Below are 21,289 nucleotides of genomic sequence, written 5' to 3' on the forward strand. Positions count from 1 at the left end.
TGTGCACAAGCTTCCATGTGTTGGGCTTCCATATGGTTAGTAATCCCTATGTGTCATACAGACTTCTTAAGTGCAGATATGGCCCACAGCCACTGGCGGAGGAAGTGGGGTGCAATCCTCCCCGTGTGTCATCCCTGAGGGGGGTGACATTGCCATGCAGCCCCCCCCCCCGGACGCTCACCCCGCCCCTGCACATGGCTAGCCCCACCTCCGGCATGTGCGCCGCTCCGAGTGCTGGAGCAGCTAGCTCCACCTCTGCCCACAGCATGCAAGACACTGGTCTTTCCAAGATGCCTCCATGAGATTTTCACATGAAAGGGGCTACAATCTCCATTTCATCTAGATTATTGACATCTGGCAAGACACACTAAGGACTAGATAAGACAACTCTGGGGATGTTACCAAACTGGCTGTCGGCTATGAAACTGTAGTAAAATGTTATTATCCACCCTTCACTCTTAAGGTCCCAGTATGGTTTTCATACTGAAGCACAATTGAAACACAATTTAAAACAGTTTTTAAAAACTTAAAATAAAAAATTCAATTAAAAATAAGGTGGGTCCTAAAAATATGTATCTCATTTACCAACGGGCAGGTCAAAGAAGCACATCTTCAGCATTCATCAAGGACTGTATAATGAGGTTGCCAGATGCACCTCTGTGGAACAGGAGTTCCACACAATTTAGAAACTGCCATAGAGCATGCCCTCTCCTGGGCTGCTACCTCCTGAGCTTCTGAACAACCAAGAGGGCCCCCGCTTCTGATCTTAGCACCCTAGAGGGTCTGTAGGGAAAGAGATGGTATTTCAGATATTTGGGGGCTAAGTGGTTTATGGCTTTAAACACTAAAGTGAACAGGTAAACTGGCAACTAATGCAGATATTTTAAAACTGGAGTTATATGTGATCCAAAGGGAACCACAGTTGGTAATCTTACTACTGTATACTGGACCAATTGAAGTTTCCAAGTCATCTTCAAGGGCAACCCCACATTGCCATAATCCCAGGAAAGACCCAGGGAAGAACAGTTGCCACATGAGGTCCAACTGGCTGTGCTCCAATTCAACAGCTTTGTTTACTAGAATGAAATCAAGCAGAATACTGCTGTCTGGTTGGACACCTAATAATGAACGATATGTTTATGTTCATTACGGTAATTTCAATGGGTCTAGTCTTAGGAAAATTTAGTTGAATATCACTCTTAGTCTCAATCTGTAGTAAAGATTGTTGGATTGGTCCCATCAAAATATATGGACATATAATATGTTCCTGTCAAAATATACTGATGAAATCTTTTAGGGTCCTGTCTCCAAAGCACAGTTTTTGTAAGGAACATAGTACAACTGATCAGTGATCTATTTTGAATAATCTTATTTAAAAGTTTAATTAGAAATGATCATCCAAGGGTGTATATTGCATTTGTTGATTTCATCTGCTTATTTCCATTTGTGGAAAAAAAGCTAGCTGTTATTTTGTTACAAAAAATAACTCACGTTTCTTATACCTGGGCTCTTTCAGATTTAATGATCCAGTTAAAACTTCACAATAAGCCACAGTTTGTCTTAAATCATAACTGAATTGTGAATATGAAGAAAAAACAAAACATTTACTGTATTTCAAAGACAAAACAGGTCTGAGTGATTGGCACTCTTTTAGATGAAACAAAGAAACGCAGTTACACTGTCTTAGATCAACCAAAGCTTCATTGAAATAATTTTAAGGCTATATTCAGTAAGACAACCCAACACAACAGCATATACTTACCTTGTTTCATGTAATGTTCTTTTTCTAAAGCGTAGAGGTGCTGTCCTTAATCCTGGAAGCATAAGATCCTTCTCATAAGTAGCATTCCCATTTTGTTCTGGATCACTTATCACAGCTCTAACAAACAAACAAACAAACAAACAAACAAACAAAAAACCCCAAACCCCACATGATTTCATGGAAATAGTTTTATAGAATTAAAATATAAAGTCAAATTCTTACACTGGAACTAGCTATACATAGAAGATATCAAGAGACAGCCGCAGAATCTATGCATTCAAATTTATGCATACAATTTTTAAATAATGAACGTTTTATCTAAATTACACAGTATAAATAAGTTACAGGTAGGTAGCCGTGTTGGTCTGAGTCGAAGCAAAATAAAAAAATTCCTTCAGTAGCACCTTAAAGACCAACTAAGTTTTTATTTTGGTATGAGCTTTCGTGTACATGCACACTTCTTCAGATACACTTGAAACAGAAGAGTCAGACCCTTATGTATATACAGAGGGTGGTGGGGGTGGGTGGGAATGGGTGATGGGCTGATGGGAGTGGTATACCTGTATAGTGGTAAACCAGTATAACTAAGTTAGCAATGCTTTCACCATTTAACCCTATTCACAACAAAAAGATTTGGTCACAATTCTGACGCAGAGGCAGGATGCGCTGGAAACAAGCGCAGGGACTGATGAGCGGAGGGGGAAGTGGGAGAGAAAAGGACAGTCACACCTGGTGTATTCTACCTCCTCCCTAAACTCTTTCTCCCATCCTTCTTGCCGCTCAGCTCACAGTGCATCACAACATGATTCTCTTCTGGGTTCTTTTAAATACATGCAACTCCCCATTTACACAGAGGCTATGTTCCGAGGCACCTTGTGTTTAAGTGAAATCACGAATATTGGGAACACCACTGAAAAAACCCCTAAACCTCTGGCAACCCTTGAAAAACACTTTTTTAAAAAAACCAAAAATCCACCAAACTCAACCACAATTGTTCCCTCCAAACATCCTTGCTCATACTCCAACTCTTCACAGGCCTCAAAGGTGAGTGCAAAGGATTCTGGGATTTCACTTGCAAAGCTTCATGGGATTGCTAGACACTATTTTCACACCATTTTTGCCATTTTCACACTCTTTTAGGGCTGATCTTGCACTGTTTCGTGCCACTTATGGGTTCGTAGAAATGTGTGTGTGTGTGTGTGTGTGTGTGTGTGTGGTTGCACATGCCTAGAATATGTGTAAATGGGAAGTTGCCTGTCCTCCTTCCCTAACACCAGGAATAGGAATACCTCCATGTGCAGGCCTGAGATGATGGATGTGAACAAGTAAGGAGTATTCTGTCAGCCACAAAAAGGAAAAGTAAGGTGGCAGTCCTATCTTGTTCCACATTAGACCTTGCTTGCCAGATTCTTTTATATTTGTTCTACATCCTGTTCCAAGGTACCAGATTATGACCATTACATATTTACAAAATCAATTTCAATTGATCTTATGCACAAATCAGTATGCCTAACATAATAATCTTATGGCATAATCTTATATTTACGCAGCAGTATGCCACTGAACATAAGGAGACCTTCTAAGTATGCATGCTTAATAAGAGTAGTGGGTTAAACCACAGAGTCTAGGGCTTGCTGATCAGAAGGTCGTCGGTTCGATTCCTTGCGACGGGGTAAGCTCCCGTTGCTCCATCCCAGCTCCTGCCAACCTAGCAGTTCGAAAGCACGTCAAAGTGCAAGTAGATAAATAGGTACCGCTACAGCTGGAAGGTAAACGGCGTTTCCATATGCTGCTCTGGTTTGCCAGAAGCGGCTTTGTCATGCTGGCCACATGACCTGGAAGCTGTATGCCGGCTCCCTCAGCCAATAACGCGAGATGAGCGCCGCAACCCCAGAGTCAGTCACGACTGGACCTAATGGTCAGGGGTCCCTTTACCTTTACCTTTTTAAGTTTATCATTTTCAACATCTTTTTTGTTTTCATGTTTTATGATGCAAATTACTGTGTGGATATGTGAAAGTTGGGTTATAGAATCAATAATAAACAGTGACATAATCCTATTGAATTTAGAAAATTTGGCTGCAATCCATTTACTTGCGAATAACCTCGTTGAATTCAATAGGACTTAATTCACAGTAGACATGGTTAGCATTGGGACCTTAGGCACTTTGAATTAATTTGCATCCATTTTTCTGGAAAAAATACATATATCTACACTGTATTTATTATATTTTATATATCAACATTTATATATCAACATTTGTATTTATTATCTTACCTAGATAACTGATCTATCATTACTTGTTCCACTACAGTTTGTTTTTTTCTTTCTTCTGCTACATCCTCCTGCAAGGCAAACATTAAAGAGAAAAATATATAATTACAGCAGTTAAGAAAATATTGTTAAAATGTTAGGATCATTTGGATTTCCTAAAAATTGATAGTGGATTTGGGTTGTAAAACTGGGACACACATAAAATGTTACCCAATAAAAAGCTTTCACAGATTATTTATAAACTCAGTTATGGTTATTAGAGACTCATTTTTATTCAACTAGGTAAGAAAAGATAATTTGAGTGTCTGTCATATGTGCAAATATCATTCTAACAGAAAGAAAAACTGTTTCCATTACTTCTGCTTCCATTCAGAGCATCACAGCATAATAGACTAGTTGAACCTGTGTGACTACAGTGATATGAATTAATTTTAACACATTTTATACGCTGCTCAGAAATGAAACACACATAGTCAATCATATGAAACTTGGATCCTATGTCACTGAGATAAAGCTAAACACAAGGTTTTGAGTAAGTAGGAAAGCCTCCTTATTTAAAAATGCTTGGAACAGAAACTAGTATATACAGAATTTTATAACAAGTTAACATTTCCCAGAAGACTTACAGCTTCCAATTTTCTTATGCTGTGCTGTACTGTGTAGGGTTTGCTTGTATAGCATTGCTGCAGAAGGGCCTTCTCATCATACGTTTTGTTTTCAGGCTGTAAATCCTATGTGGGAATAAAACATGTTCTCTAGATATTATCACTGATAATCAGTGGCCAAGACCAGCACTCTTGTTGCATTTGATTTGTGTTCCTCACCATCCAGAATGTGCAAGAAACATTTGTAGGCTCCAACCTCTGCTAGTGTCTTGCACATAACTCCTTTTTTTTAACTTCCCAGTATTATGAGCTGGTTTAAACTTGCACTGTTCACCTATATACTGTATATGCTGATAAATTGAAATGATGTAGATTTTGAGTACCTAGGAGAACTTATTTCTGCAGTGCTAATTCTGTTCTCTGGATCAAGGCAGTATGCAACTTATAAAAATAGTGTAGTATGTTATATGAATCCTGCATGCATAAATTCTATATACTTGTCTCAGCACAGTACTTTTACATAAAGGTTAGTGGAGTTCCCAGTGTCAAATGAAGTATGAATGTTACCTTTTCCTCAGCCATTCTTTCTGGAGGTTTGTGTTGTTGGTCATCCTTTACTTTTTTTTCTGCAACTCTTTGAGAATACTGTTTATATCCCTCTTTCATTTCTGCTTCATACTGCTGATACTTGAGTTTGTATTTATCTGTTGGGGGTGGCAAATTTTCTGGTACAATGTTTTGCTCCCACAAAGAAAGCTGAAAATGAATCATGGGGAGCAGTCAAAACAGCAACTGCAATTGTGAAAGTTTAATAGCGAACACTTTGTTTTTTAAAAGTTGCCAAAAACTATCATGGTAATTGTAAGATGAAAGTAGAGTTATTTGTCAATAGGGCAGTTTATTATTGTACCAATTAACTACACAATGGGTGAAATGGACAAAGATTTCTACAAACTTCCATTATTATCTTGAATATAGCAATCCACACTTCATAGGCAAATCATAAATGGGAAATATAAACTGGCAAACTTTTTCTAGAATATTTGGGGGGATTTCAGCATTTGGATGCTTTATTTTTCTATTATTGGACTGAAGCAGAAATATTAATGATTTCATTATTATTTTGAGACACACACACACAAAATAAATGTGTTTAAGGTGTTTCTTTAACTATCTTACCTCAGCTTTCTCCAGCTCTGTTTTTCTTGCTGTCTGTGTAAAAGAAAGAGCAGAAACATAAATAAATAAAAAATTTTTAGAGTTAATCAATATACTGTAATTCAAACAGAAATTAATTTCAGATATGACTTTAGGGGGAAATTAAATGAGTTATAAATATTTAAGTGCAACTCAATGCTTGTCTACTCAGAAATTGCCTCTAATGAACTCTGTAAGGCTTACTCGCATCTAAACCAACAGACCTTATACATAACCCAGAGCCACACATGCATATTCTATACACTTTGGTGTTATTAGACAGGACATGCATGAAAGGATCTACTGCAGACCCTTTAATCATGGCCATTCAGTTGAATGTTCCACTGAAACAACTGCCTGCCATAATTAGTAATGTGATGCAAATGGACGATGCAGCTCATGAATGAATAAGACTCTTTTCCTCTATAAATGGGTATGGTAGAGTCATACTGAATACAATCAAGACCAGCGTATTTAGGGTGGTGATGCATGTTAAACAGTGAACAAGATCACAACAGAAAAATGTAATATGTATTTAAAAGTAGAAGTCAAACAGTTACCCTTTTGCACTTTTCCAGCACCTTCATGATAAATGAACTGCTGCATCCAATCCCTCCTGAGCTTGCACCAGTTGGGACAGAAGCTGGGTAGGAGCAGCTCTTTTCCTGGTAATTCTGGTGCTTTCCCACCCCTCCAGTTTCCCTCCCACTGATTCCCATGGAAGGGCAATTCACTAAAGCAGCTCCAGGACTGGCATAGTTTTCTTTCTGGTTTGTGGGTTTAATGAGAGAAAAAATTGGATCATGGGGATTCAATGCCTCCTTCTGTCTGCCCTGGCACTCCCTGCTGTAGCACCCACCTATCCAATGCATCTCTGAATTCAGCTGCAGTACACTAGCCCTCATTCAGCCCACCACTTGGTCATGCACCACTTATGATCATGTCATGGATGAGTGATGTTTTATTATGGACTGGCATGGCATTTACCAGAAGCACCACCAGGTCACATCGCCACCCAAGCCTTGTTGGATGAGGGCCAATCTGTAGAGAAGAGCAGGCTTTACTTATACTTTATGTTCTTCCTTCCAAGATAGTACATCCTTGCGCCTCATCTCCCAGTACCTATAACCCTGAAGATGATATAGCTTGAAAATACTCCTGTTAACAAACTAACCTGTTGAATATCATAATGCTGTGCATAAGGGCTTTGTAATGGAGTACCCCAGCTGATATTCGAAGATGAAAGTAGTAGACCAGTATGAGGCTGTCCACCATTGTATGGAATGTAGGGATCACCATCCTAAAATGAAAAGGACTTTTTAAAGGGCAAAGTGTTATGCTTTGTTAAACTCATGCAGAATATCAATTGCCCAAGAATTCAGGAAGCAAATTCGTAAAAATTATGGATATTGGAAATACACAAGGATAAGCTATCTGACCACATTAGTCAGACACAAGTATCATGTGTGTTATGGAAAGAGTTTTATCACACACAAGTAACAATACGAATTTCAGAGAGAAGCGTTGTTTTTTACATAAACCTAATCCGAATAATTAGGGTCACGAATTGGGGTCACGAAGAGTCGGACACAACTAAATGACTAAACAACAACAACAATCCAAATAATGCCAATTACCGGTAAGAACTGCAAAACAGTTTTCTATCCTGAAATATCACACACAGCTGCATATTCCACCCAACTTATTAAAAGAATGTTCTAATGAATTCAGAAAATTAGTTAGATGACTGGTAAGTGACATCAAGGGCAGCATATTCAAACTAGCACTATGAGATCTAGATATTATTTTGTTTTTTACTTCCAGCAACTGTCACATCTAAAAGTTGGCTAATTTTCTGAAATTAATAGATAATTGTTACCTCATCCTCTGAATCTCCCAGCTTTCCCAGATCAAGGCACGGAACTCTGTAGAAAATCAGAAATTAGAAAATGTAACAAGCTTTCAAAACTTCCTTTGGTTTTCAGATGCCACAATTTGTTTTCCTTTCAAGAAGTTTCATTGATTTCTAAAAGGGTCTAAGTAAAAAGTTCCAACCCTCCTTTTCCTTATGGAATCAGGTAAAAGAAGAAAATAAAGAAAATAAATCCACTTCAAACTATTTCCAGCCCCATTTGCAAAGGACCCTTGAAGTTCTGTGAGGAAGTTCTGGAAGGCAATTTTTTGTTACCATCTCCTAAAGCTTGAGCCAATGAAGATTATTTCTTTTTCACTCTCCACTCATATAAGTAATGCATTTGTGAATATTTATGATTTAGAAAGAGGCATTCAGTCTGCTATTAATATTTAGCATCTGAAACCACTCTAGTTCTGTGAAATAATTGAAATGTGTAAAGATCTGCAAGAAGAAAACAGTGCCCAGAAAGGCTCCACTGCCACTAAACATTATCTATAATAACACTTCTACTTACTTAGATCTAGGGAAGTAATAGTACCACTGTATTCTGCTCTGGTCAGACCTCACCTGGAGTACTGTGTCCAGTTCTGGGCACCACAGTTCAAGAAGGATACTGACAAGCTGGAACGTGTCCAGAAGAGGGCAACCAAAATGGTCAAAGGCCTGGAAACGATGCCTTATGAGGAACGGCTTAGGGAGCTGGGTATGTTTAGCCTGGAGAAGAGAAGGTTAAGGGGTGATATGATAGCCATGTTCAAATATATAAAAGGATGTCATATGGAGGAGGGAGAAAGGTTGTTTTCTGCTGCTCCAGAGAAGCGGACACGGAGCAATGGATTCAAACTTCAAGAAAGAAGATTCCACCTAAACATTAGGAAGAACTTCCTGACAGTAAGAGCTGTTCGGCAGTGGAATTTGCTACCAAGGAGTGTGGTGGAGTCTCCTTCTTTGGAGGTCTTTAAGCAGAGGCTTGACAGCCATATGCCAAGAATGCGTTGATGGTGTTTCCTGCTTGGCAGAGGGTTGGACTGGATGGCCCTTGTGGTCTCTTCCAACTCTATGATTCTATGATTCTATACTTCACCCATTGTACATAGATGCATGCTCAGCAGCAATCCCTATCTTTCTGCCTTCATAGTCCTCCTAAATCCTCTCTAGCTCACATTAAAAGTCTTGATGTCCCTAAACATTCTTTTCACATCAGTTGGCTAGTTTTTCTCCTTTGTCTACATGTCTTTCATTCCTGAACCCAACAGCCCTCCATACCTATATAACTTTAATCCCCATGTAAAATTTAATTTTCAAGTACAAAACCCGTTTAAAAAGCACATGAAACTCTGGAATAATTGTAGTAAAAAGAATGATACATTTCTCTCTACATAGTCTTCTTCAATGTATGAACTTGTTCATTGAGAAATACGTGAAAGCACGTATTATAAAAACAAGAACACGGACCTTATAGATACACACATACCATACACACACAATGATTAAAATTTGATGAGAATTACTATTTCTCTTTGTAGAATTATGTAAGAAAAGTCTGGTATTAAGCAATTCTTATTTTCAGAGAGTTAGAGCTAGAGATCCTAAGGCTGAAGTTCTACTCACGAAAGCAGAAAGTAGGTTTGGGGGGGGGGAATTCCCCCTTCCCCTGCAAATCTGCTCTGGAGGACTGGAACGCCCTCAAGAACAATGTGGAAGGTGGGGAAAGAAGAGACGGCAGGAATCTGAGAAAATAGCCATTCTCCTTCCAAGAGGAACAACATCCACTGGACCACCTGACCTTCCATTAACAGAAGAAAGGGCTGCTTTGGATTCATATGAAATGAAAAATGTGACAGTGCTGTGAAGGGGGAGGCAGTAAACAAAACATAGGCAGTAAAAAAGAAAAGAAAACATTGACTTACTCAGCTGGTCGAGGGCCATGTTTTGTTTTTGTATGTGGCCTCCATCCCTAAGGGAAGAAAAAAATAGAACCATGTTTAATTCCAGGGTTTTTCCCATACTTCTAAACCCTAAGATTTGAAATCTTTTAAATGAGTATCAATCAGGGTCGAAATACATTTAATTGATGGGCACAGTCGAGGAGAAACCAAGGTTTGTTCTTGGGTTTACAGCATGTGATTTGTCTGGAGGAGACAAATCATAGCCCCAGGATTGGATGACACATTAAACCTTGCAGCAGCGCAGCAGCAGGAAGACCAGGGTTGCAGTGCAGCAACTGAAATCTCCTCTCCGGGAACCCTCATGTTTGCACTGAGGCTAAACCATGATTTGACTTAGTGTTACACACTAAGCAGCTCTTACAGTATTTAGTGACACGTCAGTTTAGTGACATGGTATTTTTCATACCACAACAGGATAGGACAGATGCGGTATCTGATAGTATGTTGTAACAAGGGATTGTTTTGAAAAATTATAACGTAAGCAATGAGACAAATATGAAGGAGGATCCAATACTGAACTTCACTTACCGTATGTACCAATGACTCTCCAGATAATGGTTAATGATTTTTATCTTTTATTTTTTTAAAATATTAATCTTTAATATGTTCAACTTACTTGAGCAAGTTTGTAGTTCCTTGAGGACAGGGCTGCTTGCTTTCTTGGAGATGCAGCAACTCCTTTAATCTCCAGATCCATTTGAATTCAGGTATTAACTACCTGGGGGGGGAAAGGAAAGCAAAAAAAGGTTATTCTCCCAGGATGGGAGAAAAAATGACTTGTGCTAAGATGGATATTAACAAAACAGTATTTCCCATAATACAGCAATTAATTCCCTCCTGAACTGCACTTCTCCCCATAAGCATTCAATTCCGTTACCAATTTATTGTTTAAAATGAGAGCATCTATCAGCTTTAACAAATTTCATACTTCAGGCTCAACCAGATGCAGCTTGAAACCAGAGTCTCAAAAACCATCCTTGGATACTCTAAGTCAGGCATCCCCAAACTGCGGCCCTCCAGATGTTTTGGCCTACAACTCCCATGATCCCTAGCTAACAGGACCAGTGGTCAGGGATGATGGGAATTGTAGTCCAAAACACCTGGAGGGCCGCAGTTTGGGGATGCCTGCTCTAAGTTCTAAATTTTCATTTCAACATACAAGCACAAATAAGCCATTACACCATGAAGGACTTTTTCTGCAGTTTTATTCAATTTTCTCATATTCATACAACAAATAAATTAACTCAGGGATACATGCTCACTACATAGAACAAACCAGTTAAATGTACAGTACTAAAAATAATGAAACCTCTATTTATATGGGTACCAATGCAAAGTAGTCAGAAGGGTGACTGAGTTGTTTCAACTATGATGTAGTGTGCTTGCAAGCATGCATAGAACAGAATACAAGAGGGAGTATGACATTAAAGTAAGAAATATTGTATGGGGGGGTCCTCTCTCAGGGCACCATACTGTATTACCAAAGTCCACCCCTGAACATAGTTTCCATGATGGCTAGTAGCCACTGATTCCCTTGGAAGACTCAGTTAGGGTTAGGGTTCTGCTGTCCTTTGAGGACACTGATTCATCTCTCATGGTGGCAGAGCCAGTAACTATGGAAGGGCTAGCCAGGCTTTTTGTCCCAGGGTTAAGTGAGGGGTGTCATTGAGGCTCCCAGCCTCTCTCTGTGTGTACACATGTACGCAAAAAAGCATTTTGGAGGGGGTGCCAAACTGGGTCTTTGGGGTGAAATAAAGCCTACCAGTTTTGCCCCTGCTGGTGGGAAACGCTGTAACCCTGTCTGAGACCATAGAACAGGGCTGGTAATAAAATATATTTTAACAAAATCGTAGAATTAAACCAGCAGACCTGTTTACAGAACCACAGAATGGCAGAGTTGGAAGGGACCCTCTTCTGATCATCTATTCCCCTCCCGCGACAACATATTATATCTGCAAATAAATGTATTGGGGGGCTGCCCTGCAGCTGAAGGACAGTTTTTAAAGTAACTTGGGAGTTAAAAGTGATCTAAAAGCAGGTGGGCCCCCTGGGACTTCCTTTGGGCTCTGCTACATATATAGTTAGCTTCGATCGCGGCGCCTTCGGGCACTTCGCTCGCGCACGGTCCCGTTTTCCCGCCACCAGAAGCGAGCGCGGCCATGGAGCTCTCTCACCACCGCCTGCTGCCGGGCTGGGGATCCGCGGCCAAGCACGGCGGCCGCCTCTCGGCGAACGCGGCTCCGTCCATGGCTCCTCGCTCTCCCTCGGCGAGGTCGGTGCGTGCGCGGGAGGAGGAGGGCGGCGAAGGCGGCCCGTAGTAGTCTAGGCTGCCCGTCAACAAATCTTTTCTCTCTTTCACATACCACTCGGTGGAGGTACGACTTTGGTGCTAAGGGCGGCGGAGAAACGGCGGTTGGAATTTGAAAAGGCCCCGCTAGTTTGTCCGTTAACGGCTCCCGGGAAGGGATGCGTTGGGCGCGCGCCCCCGCGGTTGCCTAGGCCACCGGTAAACAAGACGGAACGCCGCTCCCTCCTCAACCGCCACTTCGGTGCGTTAAGTTGAAAAGGCGCTCCGAGAGGCAAACGGGGAGGCCGGGCGAGCGCCCTGATCTGCTCCTCTCACCTCAGCGACGACGTCCCTTCCTTCCTCGGCCTCTTCCCGCCTGGGCGCTTCCTTGTCCAGCCTCCTTCCCAGCCCCCAGCCCCCCCCCCCCCGCTCTCTCTTCTTGGCTTGTTCCTCCGTGAGCTCCTCCCTAGGAAGCGGGTCTAGAGGTGCTGGTGCTGCCCTAGTAGGAGCGCAGTCACAGAGACCGGGGGGAGCTAAAATCGCAGAGATTGCTTTGCATTTGTAAAAATGCGGCAGCTCCTCTCTCACCTGGAGCTTGCGCACTTTTTTTTACCAGGCATACCTCCAAGCGGGAAGGAGGGGCGACTACTAAAGGCCACCGTTGCAACAACCTCTCTACTCCATACGCTGCTGCCATAACAACATCGCGGTGCTCGGGACAAGTTCCGGGGGTAATTCCACAGATCGGATTACGAGGTATATATGAGCCAACTTTTGCTATGATGATTGCCTTAAACTGCCTTAAACGGGCGGTCCTGGTTTGTGTGCTTTTATAAAGTTCCTGTACCGGCCAGCTTTCTCATAATGCAAGAAACTACTATTACACTCATGATCCCAAGCAAGCGTGGTGTTGTACGATGGAACCATATATATATACCGGTATATATATTTACACCCAGTCTGCAGGGCAATCCATGTCAGGTTTTTCTATCATGACAAAAAGTTTTTTTCCTCATAATGTATTTTATGCTGCTCTCAGTAATGGATACAATCTTGAAATTAAGTTTACTGTATGTAGAATACACAAGTGTGAATTCAAAGATAGCTTTATTTCTGTTAAATAAATCATGACAGTGTAATATGCCATGTTTTGTTGCTCATCTGAGGATGCATTTACCTGATTTTAAGACCTACTAAGGAAAAGATTATTATTATTATTATTACGTAAAACCACCTATGATTAATACTTCTTCAATCCTACTGAAGCCCTACGTAAAAAAGATTTGTCATAGAATTCTGTCTTCATAGTATTTACAGGGATCAAATAAGTAAGAAATATTTTCCCTCAAATTTCAAACTTAGGGAACATTTTCCATCTGTTTTTGTCCACTTATACCTAAATATGGATTATATGACACCCCATCAGGTAAGTTACAACATTTCACTATTGTTAGCTAGTCAGTTTTTCAGTACTTCTGATGCTCTATACAATTTTCAGGGAGGCTGGCAAAAATTATTAAGATTGAGGTAACAGAATCATAGAATTGTACAGTTGGAAGGGACCAACTCCCTGCAATGCAGGAATTTTTCACCCAACACGAGGCTCATGCTCTACCAACTAAGCTATCCCAGTACTGTACCTTTCCACAGTGAATTATATAAAGTTTCCAGAGTATTTCAATTGTTTCATAACAAAAGAAAAACAAAACAGGACTCACTGCTTGTCAGTACACAGTATTGGCTCAAAATCTTTTCTGTTGAGACATTCATGTGAAACATGTAGACTTTAAAAGTAAGAAATTGAAAAAAAATGTATACAACATAATCTGTTACCATTCCTTGACTTTAATAGTTGTAAAAAAAATGTTGCATCTTTACAGTGTAGTGGAATACTATATAGAGCTTTTAGTGTAATAAATACAGAAATACCTTTATATAGAATAAATAGAAAAGTTTCATAAATATATTGTATCAATGCATATTGCAGCAAATGTGAACCTGTTCCATAATAATTTAAAAGTGCATTATAATATGTGCAATAATTCATCACAAGTTTTTAAATATGATTTATCTTATCTATCTAATTCATTTTTAATACGTCGTCTTAACCCAGTCTCTGGTTCTGCTGTTTCTTGATCAATTACTTCATCATCTTCCATCTTCTTTGGGTCTTCTGTTGGACTAAGCAAGAACTCATGATCATAGTGCTTATGCACCTCTTCATCACAGTGTTCCTCAATATCTTCAAACAGCTCTTTATGCCCACAGTTTTCATTATCACCCTCACCCATCTCTGCCTCAGGATGTGAACTGAATGACTGAATAAGATCTTCAAGCCGCTCTTGGCAAGTGTGGCTAACGTCTGAATTTCCAAAAAAAAACGGGGAGGGGAGAAAATGAGAGATTTAAAATTATAATTAAGTCCACTGTGTATATAATAATTAAAACAGAGCTGCTATCAGAGAATTGCAAATGAGCAACCAGCTTTATTAGATGGCAGTATACACTACATTAAAGTATACAGTTCTTTAACTTGTCTATTAAATTGTAAGTCATGTTTCTTTTGTTCTGTAGCATAAACAAATATTTAGATAATTCACAGGTCCATCTTCCTCTATAAAAATGAGTGAGGAACACCATAGAAGCTGCAGATCTGCATCCACTAATAATGTAATGAAAGGGTGGGCAACCTTTGGCCTGTCCTCCCCTGTTTTCCCCAAACCACACCTATCGGCCCTACACCTTATGTCAAAGCTTTCCAAACTTTTCATGTTGGTGACACACTTTTTAGACATGCATCATTTCACAACACAGTAATTCAGTTTTACTAGCAAAACAGAGGTTAAACTAACCTCTTTCCAGCGCTGGGAGGAGCACAGGAAGTGTTCACACAACACCCCTACACATGTTGCGACACAGTTTGGAAAGTTCTGCCTTATGTCATATATGGTCAGGTAGCGGCACAGCTGGATCAGCTGCATGCCTAAGTATTCCATGGCAAACTCAATAGCACCACTGATTTATGCAGAAAGCAGGGTTGAAGTCACAGCCTATGGGCAGTGAGTTCAAGCCTGCTAAATTAGCTGACTGTGCTCCCAGCCCTATGCTCAGCACTGTGGTCCCCAAGTGTCCAACAAACAGCTGAGTGTTAGACACTTGGAAACTACTGGACAAGGACTTGGGACAGGTTGGCAGGACAGCCCGGCTGTTGAAGCTGGACAACATAGGTGGGGACAAATAGCAATTTGGCCTCCTGGGCTAAAAAGTTTCCCCACCCCTGAGCTAATGGGAAGGTATGCTGTGCCCTCTAATTGCTTAGAAAGAACAATACTACACTATACCACCAAGTCATACAAATATGTCAAGACCTGCAAAATCATATGCAAAACCTTCAGCCAGAGTCTCAAGCAGGGGTTATTACAGTGTGATTTTAACATATTAAACATGTAAGTACCTTCTGGTTTCATTGTTGATTTGTCCAATCCACTTTCTTTCATCAGCTTCCTAATGGACTCAAGCTGTACCATAATTTCATCTTTCTGTTCCGAAGCCAAGGCATTAATGCTGACATGAAATTAATTGAAAAGTCAGCAGGTAGTAATAGGGAACAGCTGTTAATATGCCACCAAAATACTTTTTCTAGCCCTCTTATAAGAAAACTCTTAATTATATATTCTTATGACAGCACTTAAAAATCAGACAGGTTGTGGAAACATCTTTCAACTATGCCAGTCACTAGGGACCACCTTTCATCACATCAAGGAAGCAATAGGAATTCTCCTGCTGTCAGGATTCTGCAATCCAGATTAAAACCACAGACACAAACTGGCAAGTGCAAAGAAGCAAACAACATTGTATTGATAATACAGGCACAAAACCTAACTGCATCTGCCATGATGTGGCCAGATAAATGGATCTATGTAATATTGCTCATGATAAGGGACCCAGGTGGCTCTTTGGGTTAAACCACTGAGCCTAGGGCTTGCTGATCAGAAGGTCAGCGGTTTGAATCCCTGTGGCGGGGTGAGCTCCCGTTGCTCGGTCCCAGCTCCTGCCAACCTAGCAGTTTGAAAGCACATCAAAATGCAAGTAGATAAATAGGAAGGTAAACGGCGGGAAGGTAAACAGCATTTCCGTGTGCTGCTCTGGTTCGCCAGAAGTGGCTTTGTCATGCTGGCCACATGACCTGGAAACTATACGCTGGCTCCCTCGGCCAATAATGCGAGATGAGCGCACAACCCCAGAGTCGGTCACAACTGGACCAAATGGTCAGGGGTCCCTTTACCTTCACCTTTACCTTAATATTGCTCAAGACACATGCAAAAGAAGATGTCCAAGATATACTCATACTCTCATCTACTGTACTTATCTACCACTGTTAGTCTAATAAAATGTTTAAATGGATCATTCAAGTGATACTGGTATAATTTATTTTTCAATCGTAAAATATTCAGATCTATAAGTACTCCAAATGCATGAAAAGCCTGTATGAAGAAAACTTAACATTGGCACCTTGTAATTTGAATTACTCATCCAATCTTGTGTAGCCTGCCTTGCCAGAATGCTATTTAGGGTCTAGGAAGGGAGTGTAAAGATTGTTCCAGGATTATTATTTTTTATATTGTCAATTATTGTTAATGCAGAAAATATGGAGACAGCAAGGCAATTCACATGCTAATATTCTTGTGATGTTTAATCACATTTACCAATTCACAATTGTCTTGAGAGCTGAAATATTACTAAATCAAATCTCCACCAAAATACTCACCAGCTTGAAAGTGGATCTAACTGATTCAATAGAGAATTTAACATTTTCTCTGTCTGTGCTAGATGTTGCTCCAACTCCATAAGCTGGCGTTCTACAAGTGAGAACAAATACTTTTTAAATCAGTGTTGCTAATAGGTATTTAAAAACCAATAATCTATATATCTACTTTTCAAGAGGAGCTATGTAATTGGACTAAAGCATTCAAGGGCTGTAATCTTAAACCTACCGTATTTTTTAATAATAATAAAAAAACTAAGTTTCACTGAACTCAGTAGAATTTACTTCAGGATAAACATGCCTGGGACTGCACAATAAATAATATAATGAAGAGAAAATTTGAAAAGGCCATTTTACCAGCAAAATTTGCTAGGAAAAAACAGCTTCACTTATTTGATTAAATGAGCAGCATTTGATCTGACAGACATTTTTTCCTAAAAACCAAATACACATTAAGTAATGCATTCCCCCACATTATCAACACTCCCAAGAATTCTGTTCTCCAAAGTAGATTGCTCTAGTCTGTGCTAAGGAATAATGATACAAAGCAGCTTTGCCATAACTATCAGTAAGCAGTGAGTGGAATGCATTTTCAGGAATGCACTCAACTCGAAAAACAGCAGCCCAAAAAGCAATTAAGATTATACAATTCTAGCAATTTGATTGCTGTTCACACAAACGGGAAGAGAAGGGCTGTAGAAAAAAATCTATCAAGCTTCTTAAGCTGAGGTGTGATTGCCTGAACTACTATGTCCAAACTATATGATAAAGATCTCTAGGCCTGAGATTTCTGAACAAACTTCTACCTGTTTCTTTTGTCTTAACTTCTGTAGTTTTTTCTTTCTTGGACAAGCTTTCCTCTTGAGATTTCATCTACAAAAAAGTAAACAAAATTTACCACAAAAGCTTTTAATATTGAAAATAACTAAACCTCAAGAAAATGTTTCACTCATTTAAATTAATGTGAAGACACGAGGCAGGTAATAATACTTTATCTTGGAAATATAGTGTAATCCAAAATATATTTCCCCATCTGCTTAATTTAGGTTCCAGCCTCTTTATTCTCACTGACTTCACTATGACAAAACCAGCATCAATCCAAAGTTTCCAGTTGAACTAAGCTGAAAACTAGTCCCTTCCTAGTCATGATGTTTTAACTTACAGTTCAGTTTTACTGATTTAGTCATACCGATTTTAGTATAATTTCTTATTCCAGATACAATCCTAAGATTAAAATTCCCACTGCTACGATTAAAATTCCCACTGTCTATGGCCATACTACCCTGAACACGCCCGATTTCGTCTGATCTCGGAAGCTAAGCAGGGTCAGGCCTGGTTAGTACTTGGATGGGAGAACCTAGTATGCCAATGAATATTTCAAGTGTTGCTGGAGAAATACACTTCTCTGCTTGGTTATCATTTCCACTTGCACTATCTGTAGACACCCTTTCCTGTGATGCAGGCAACCTTCTAAGCAAGGGGTTGCCACCATTACACAGACAGAGGAATGAGTTTAATGCTTATTCTAGCTTTGGAGCAGAGCACTTGGTAGAGTCGGAAAGGCCCAACCACCTCCAACTCCAGTTGGCTTTGCTGTTGACTTCTCTCCGTTTTGTAGGCAATAATTTTTCTAGGCATAGCTTGCGGCTATGTTTGTTTTACTGCCTGCTGGCGCATAAAGTAGGAAGCTACTTGAGGGGTCTCAGTTGAATATGGTGGTGAGGGGAGGATGTGGCATCCTAAATAGTAGTAGTAGTAGTAGCAGTAATTTATACCCTGCACATCTGGCTGGGTTTCCCCAGCCATTCTGGGTGGCTTCCAACAAAAGATTAAAAATACATTAAAAGATCAGTCATTAAAAACTTCCCTAAACAGGGCTGCCTTCAGATGTCTTCTAAATGTCAGATAGTTGTTAATTTCTTTGACATCTGATGGGAGGACGTTCCATGGGGCGGACGCCACTACTGAGAAGGCCCTCTGCCTAGTTCCCTGTAACTTCACTTCTCGCAGTGAGGGAATCTTGTCTTGTTTCTGCTTTGCATCAGAACAGAGACTGTTCTAAAAGCTATGTGCAAAGGCATCATTATCATCACCTTTTCCTGCATTGTTCCAAAGTTGTTTGGGAGTGGGGCATGTTTGTGGCATTATCATTACGCACATGACTGAACAAATCCCAGTTCTGTACAATTACGTGGATCATAAATTCTCTTGCTTACTAATAGTTACCTTTAAGAACTTGTATAAAGCAAATACACCCACACCAACAGCATACAAGGGCATGAGTGTTAAAGCAAAGTCTTTGCCATTCCCTCTAGTCCTCTCAGTCTTCAACTCCTTCTCCATTGCATTTCTCATTTGTTGGATGCTTTGGTATGTTTTGCTTTCAGAACCCTCTGAATTCATCTGTGACTGCAAGATTCTCTCAGATCCACCTGAAAAACAAATCATACATACATGTGTGTAATACATACATACATGTGTGTAATACATACATGTGTGGGGTTTACTCATGAGTGTAGGAAAGAATAGCAAAAGGGGAAAAGAAAGACAGACAGATACTTTGACCTGCAAAGCCTGTGGAGTAAGTGCGACCCCGCATTTACCCCTCAGGTCATTTTTATTACAATCAGAACACGTCACAGATTTCAAACGCTCCAATGACAATTCATTCAGCTTTCCCCAGCTCCTCCCAAAGGTTCCCAAATGGCAGGAAGGTGGGATACTTGCCTGAAAGCAACTCAGGATGAAACGTGAGTTTTAAGTATAGAGAAATGGATACTTAAGCATCCTGTGGACTTTATATCGCAAATCTTACATTCTATAACCCAGGTGGAAAAAGTCTGACATAATGAATTATAAAATTCAGATCATCCTCTTCAACCACACACATGATCATAAATCTATTATTTCTTTCAATAAATCCTTGGGATGCTACTGCTACATATATGCACATACAAACAGGTGGAAATAAAAAACATGAGAAGTGCTCAAGTCTGTGAAGAAGAGAATTGTTCTGCAGCATGGAGAAATAAGCTTCACTGTGATAAGCAATTCTAGGTACAGCCTCAATGTATTAATGTGAGATTGGCTGATGCTAATGAACATGGCAAGAGGCTTCTCCACTCCACTCTTAAAATTAGCCCCTCTTAAAAACTCTTATAAGTCTCCTCTTTGCAGATGGAGCTCTGCGGTCAGAGTCACATAAGACACAGGAATTGGCTGGGAATGTTTTAATTTCATTTTGTGCTATACTGTATGTTGACATTTTGTTTGATTTTATGTCCTGCTGGAGCTTGAAAGACTTCTATACTTTAGCCATCTTGTTATAATGGAAAAGCTGGAGTGGTACCTATTTATCTACTTGCACTCTGATGTGCTTTTGAACTGCTACTGGTAGGTTGGCAGGAGCAGGGACCAAGCAACAGGAGCTCACCCCGTCGCAGGGATTCGAACCGCTGACCTTCTGATCAGCAAGCCCTAGGCTCTGTGGTTTAACCCACAGTGCCACCCGCATCCCACACAAAAAAAGATAGCTTAAATCTGAACTAAGGAGACATACCTCATGCTGCTATAGAAATGTCTGAAGTTTTAATTTCTAATTTTCTTGATGGATTTTAGGCCAAAAGGAAGTTAGCCAGGCTTTCCCCCTGAAAATAATGATCTTCCAAGACTTTATCAATATTAAGAACATAGAAACAAAAGTGGGTTTTTCTCATTCTGCCCATCTATACCCTAGAAGTTGTGTTTCCCAGAATGCATAAAAGGCAGAAAACACCAGTTTTTCACCTTCCTTGGGACTAATTCAATACTACCACTCGAAACATTATTGTTGAAGAAGAAGAAGAAGAAGAAGAAGAAGAAGAAGAAGAAGAAGAAGAAGAAGAAGAAGAAGAAGAAGAAGAAGAAGAAGAAGAAGAATTAATGAGTTAAAGGGGGAAGGTAACATCCAAAAGTTGCTCTTTGTAGCACACTAACAACATAAGAGACGCCAATGACCGTTAATGCCCAGCATCACCTTTCTCCTCCAGTATCACCCATGCCTACCTTTACAGCAAAAAAATCTTTTAAAATGGGGGCGGGACTTAAGGAAGATGGCTTGCAAAAATGAACTTCTTGAAAGAAAAACACCGTTCGCTAACTAGTCTAATGAAGCTCCCTCGTTTCCCTCTGTAACCGGACTGAAGGGATGGGACGGGGAAGGGGAAGGTGGCTGACACCACATACCGTGGCGCTGCTGATGGAGATCGTGGCGACCAGGGGAGGCCTTGGCCCCTCGCGGGGACCTGCCGCTTCCGCCGAACATCCTCGGCATGACCACGAAAACGCAGAGCACCAGCAAGACGGAGATGAACACTTGCTGCACCGACGACAGCACCATCGCGATGGCAGCGGGGAAAGGAGCAGCAAGAACGGCAGCAGCGGAGGAAACAACCGAAAGGAGAAGCAGAGGGCGGCAAACGGCCCTCGGCCAGCCGGGAATCGTCGAGCGGTTCGTGTCGGCTTCGTCCACCGGAAAGACGCCTGGGGAAAGCGAG

General features: G+C 40.5%; 2 protein-coding genes across 6 annotated transcripts in view; both read right to left on the reverse strand.

Annotated features, from left to right (window-relative positions):
- Positions 1 to 12,692, reverse strand: part of CAPS2 (calcyphosine 2) — a 30,691-nt gene extending 17,999 nt beyond the window's left edge. Inside the window, exons 1-10 of one of the 5 annotated variants that reach the window (XM_060279670.2) lie at positions 11,880 to 12,692; positions 10,319 to 10,420; positions 9,664 to 9,710; positions 7,718 to 7,763; positions 7,013 to 7,138; positions 5,821 to 5,853; positions 5,209 to 5,397; positions 4,663 to 4,767; positions 4,040 to 4,107; positions 1,763 to 1,879 (exon numbers count right to left, since the gene is read on the reverse strand). In XM_060279670.2, coding sequence (XP_060135653.2) covers positions 1,763 to 1,879; positions 4,040 to 4,107; positions 4,663 to 4,767; positions 5,209 to 5,397; positions 5,821 to 5,853; positions 7,013 to 7,138; positions 7,718 to 7,763; positions 9,664 to 9,710; positions 10,319 to 10,399 — 812 coding nt within the window. In that variant the 5' untranslated portion in view covers positions 10,400 to 10,420; positions 11,880 to 12,692. Of the gene's footprint in view, positions 1 to 1,762; positions 1,880 to 4,039; positions 4,108 to 4,662; positions 4,768 to 5,208; positions 5,398 to 5,820; positions 5,854 to 7,012; positions 7,139 to 7,717; positions 7,764 to 9,663; positions 9,711 to 10,318; positions 10,421 to 11,876 lie in introns of all 5 variants that reach the window. The other 4 variants (XM_035127875.3, XM_035127874.3, XM_035127876.3 and 1 more) reach the window with 4 other exon arrangements.
- Positions 12,693 to 13,814: 1,122 nt separating this feature from the next.
- CCDC107 (coiled-coil domain containing 107) lies at positions 13,815 to 21,277 on the reverse strand. The gene is made up of 6 exons (XM_035127877.3): positions 20,979 to 21,277; positions 18,981 to 19,186; positions 17,561 to 17,627; positions 16,758 to 16,848; positions 15,444 to 15,553; positions 13,815 to 14,351 (listed from the first exon to the last, which is right to left on the reverse strand). The coding sequence occupies exons 1-6, from the start codon at positions 21,130 to 21,132 to the stop codon at positions 14,062 to 14,064; spliced, it is 918 nt and encodes a 305-aa protein (XP_034983768.3). The 5' UTR covers positions 21,133 to 21,277; the 3' UTR covers positions 13,815 to 14,061.
- Between the last annotated feature and the right edge of the window lie 12 nt (positions 21,278 to 21,289).

This window comes from Zootoca vivipara, chromosome 9 (assembly GCF_965207765.1).
Source record: "Zootoca vivipara chromosome 9, rZooViv2.hap1.1, whole genome shotgun sequence".
Classification (NCBI taxonomy): domain Eukaryota; kingdom Metazoa; phylum Chordata; class Lepidosauria; order Squamata; family Lacertidae; genus Zootoca; species Zootoca vivipara.

What these genes read in the sequence shown, in the direction of transcription:
- CCDC107 (XM_035127877.3), bottom strand. Translation starts at nt 21,132, where the DNA reads ATGGTGCTGTCGTCGGTGCAGCAAGTGTTCATCTCCGTCTTGCTGGTG. An exon ending in TTAGATCCACTTTCAAGCTG is followed by an intron (nt 15,554 to 16,757) that starts GTGAGTATTTTG and finishes ATTTCATGTCAG; the next exon opens with CATTAATGCCTTGGCTTCGG. An exon ending in ATCAACAATGAAACCAGAAG is followed by an intron (nt 14,352 to 15,443) that starts GTACTTACATGT and finishes TTGGAAATTCAG; the next exon opens with ACGTTAGCCACACTTGCCAA.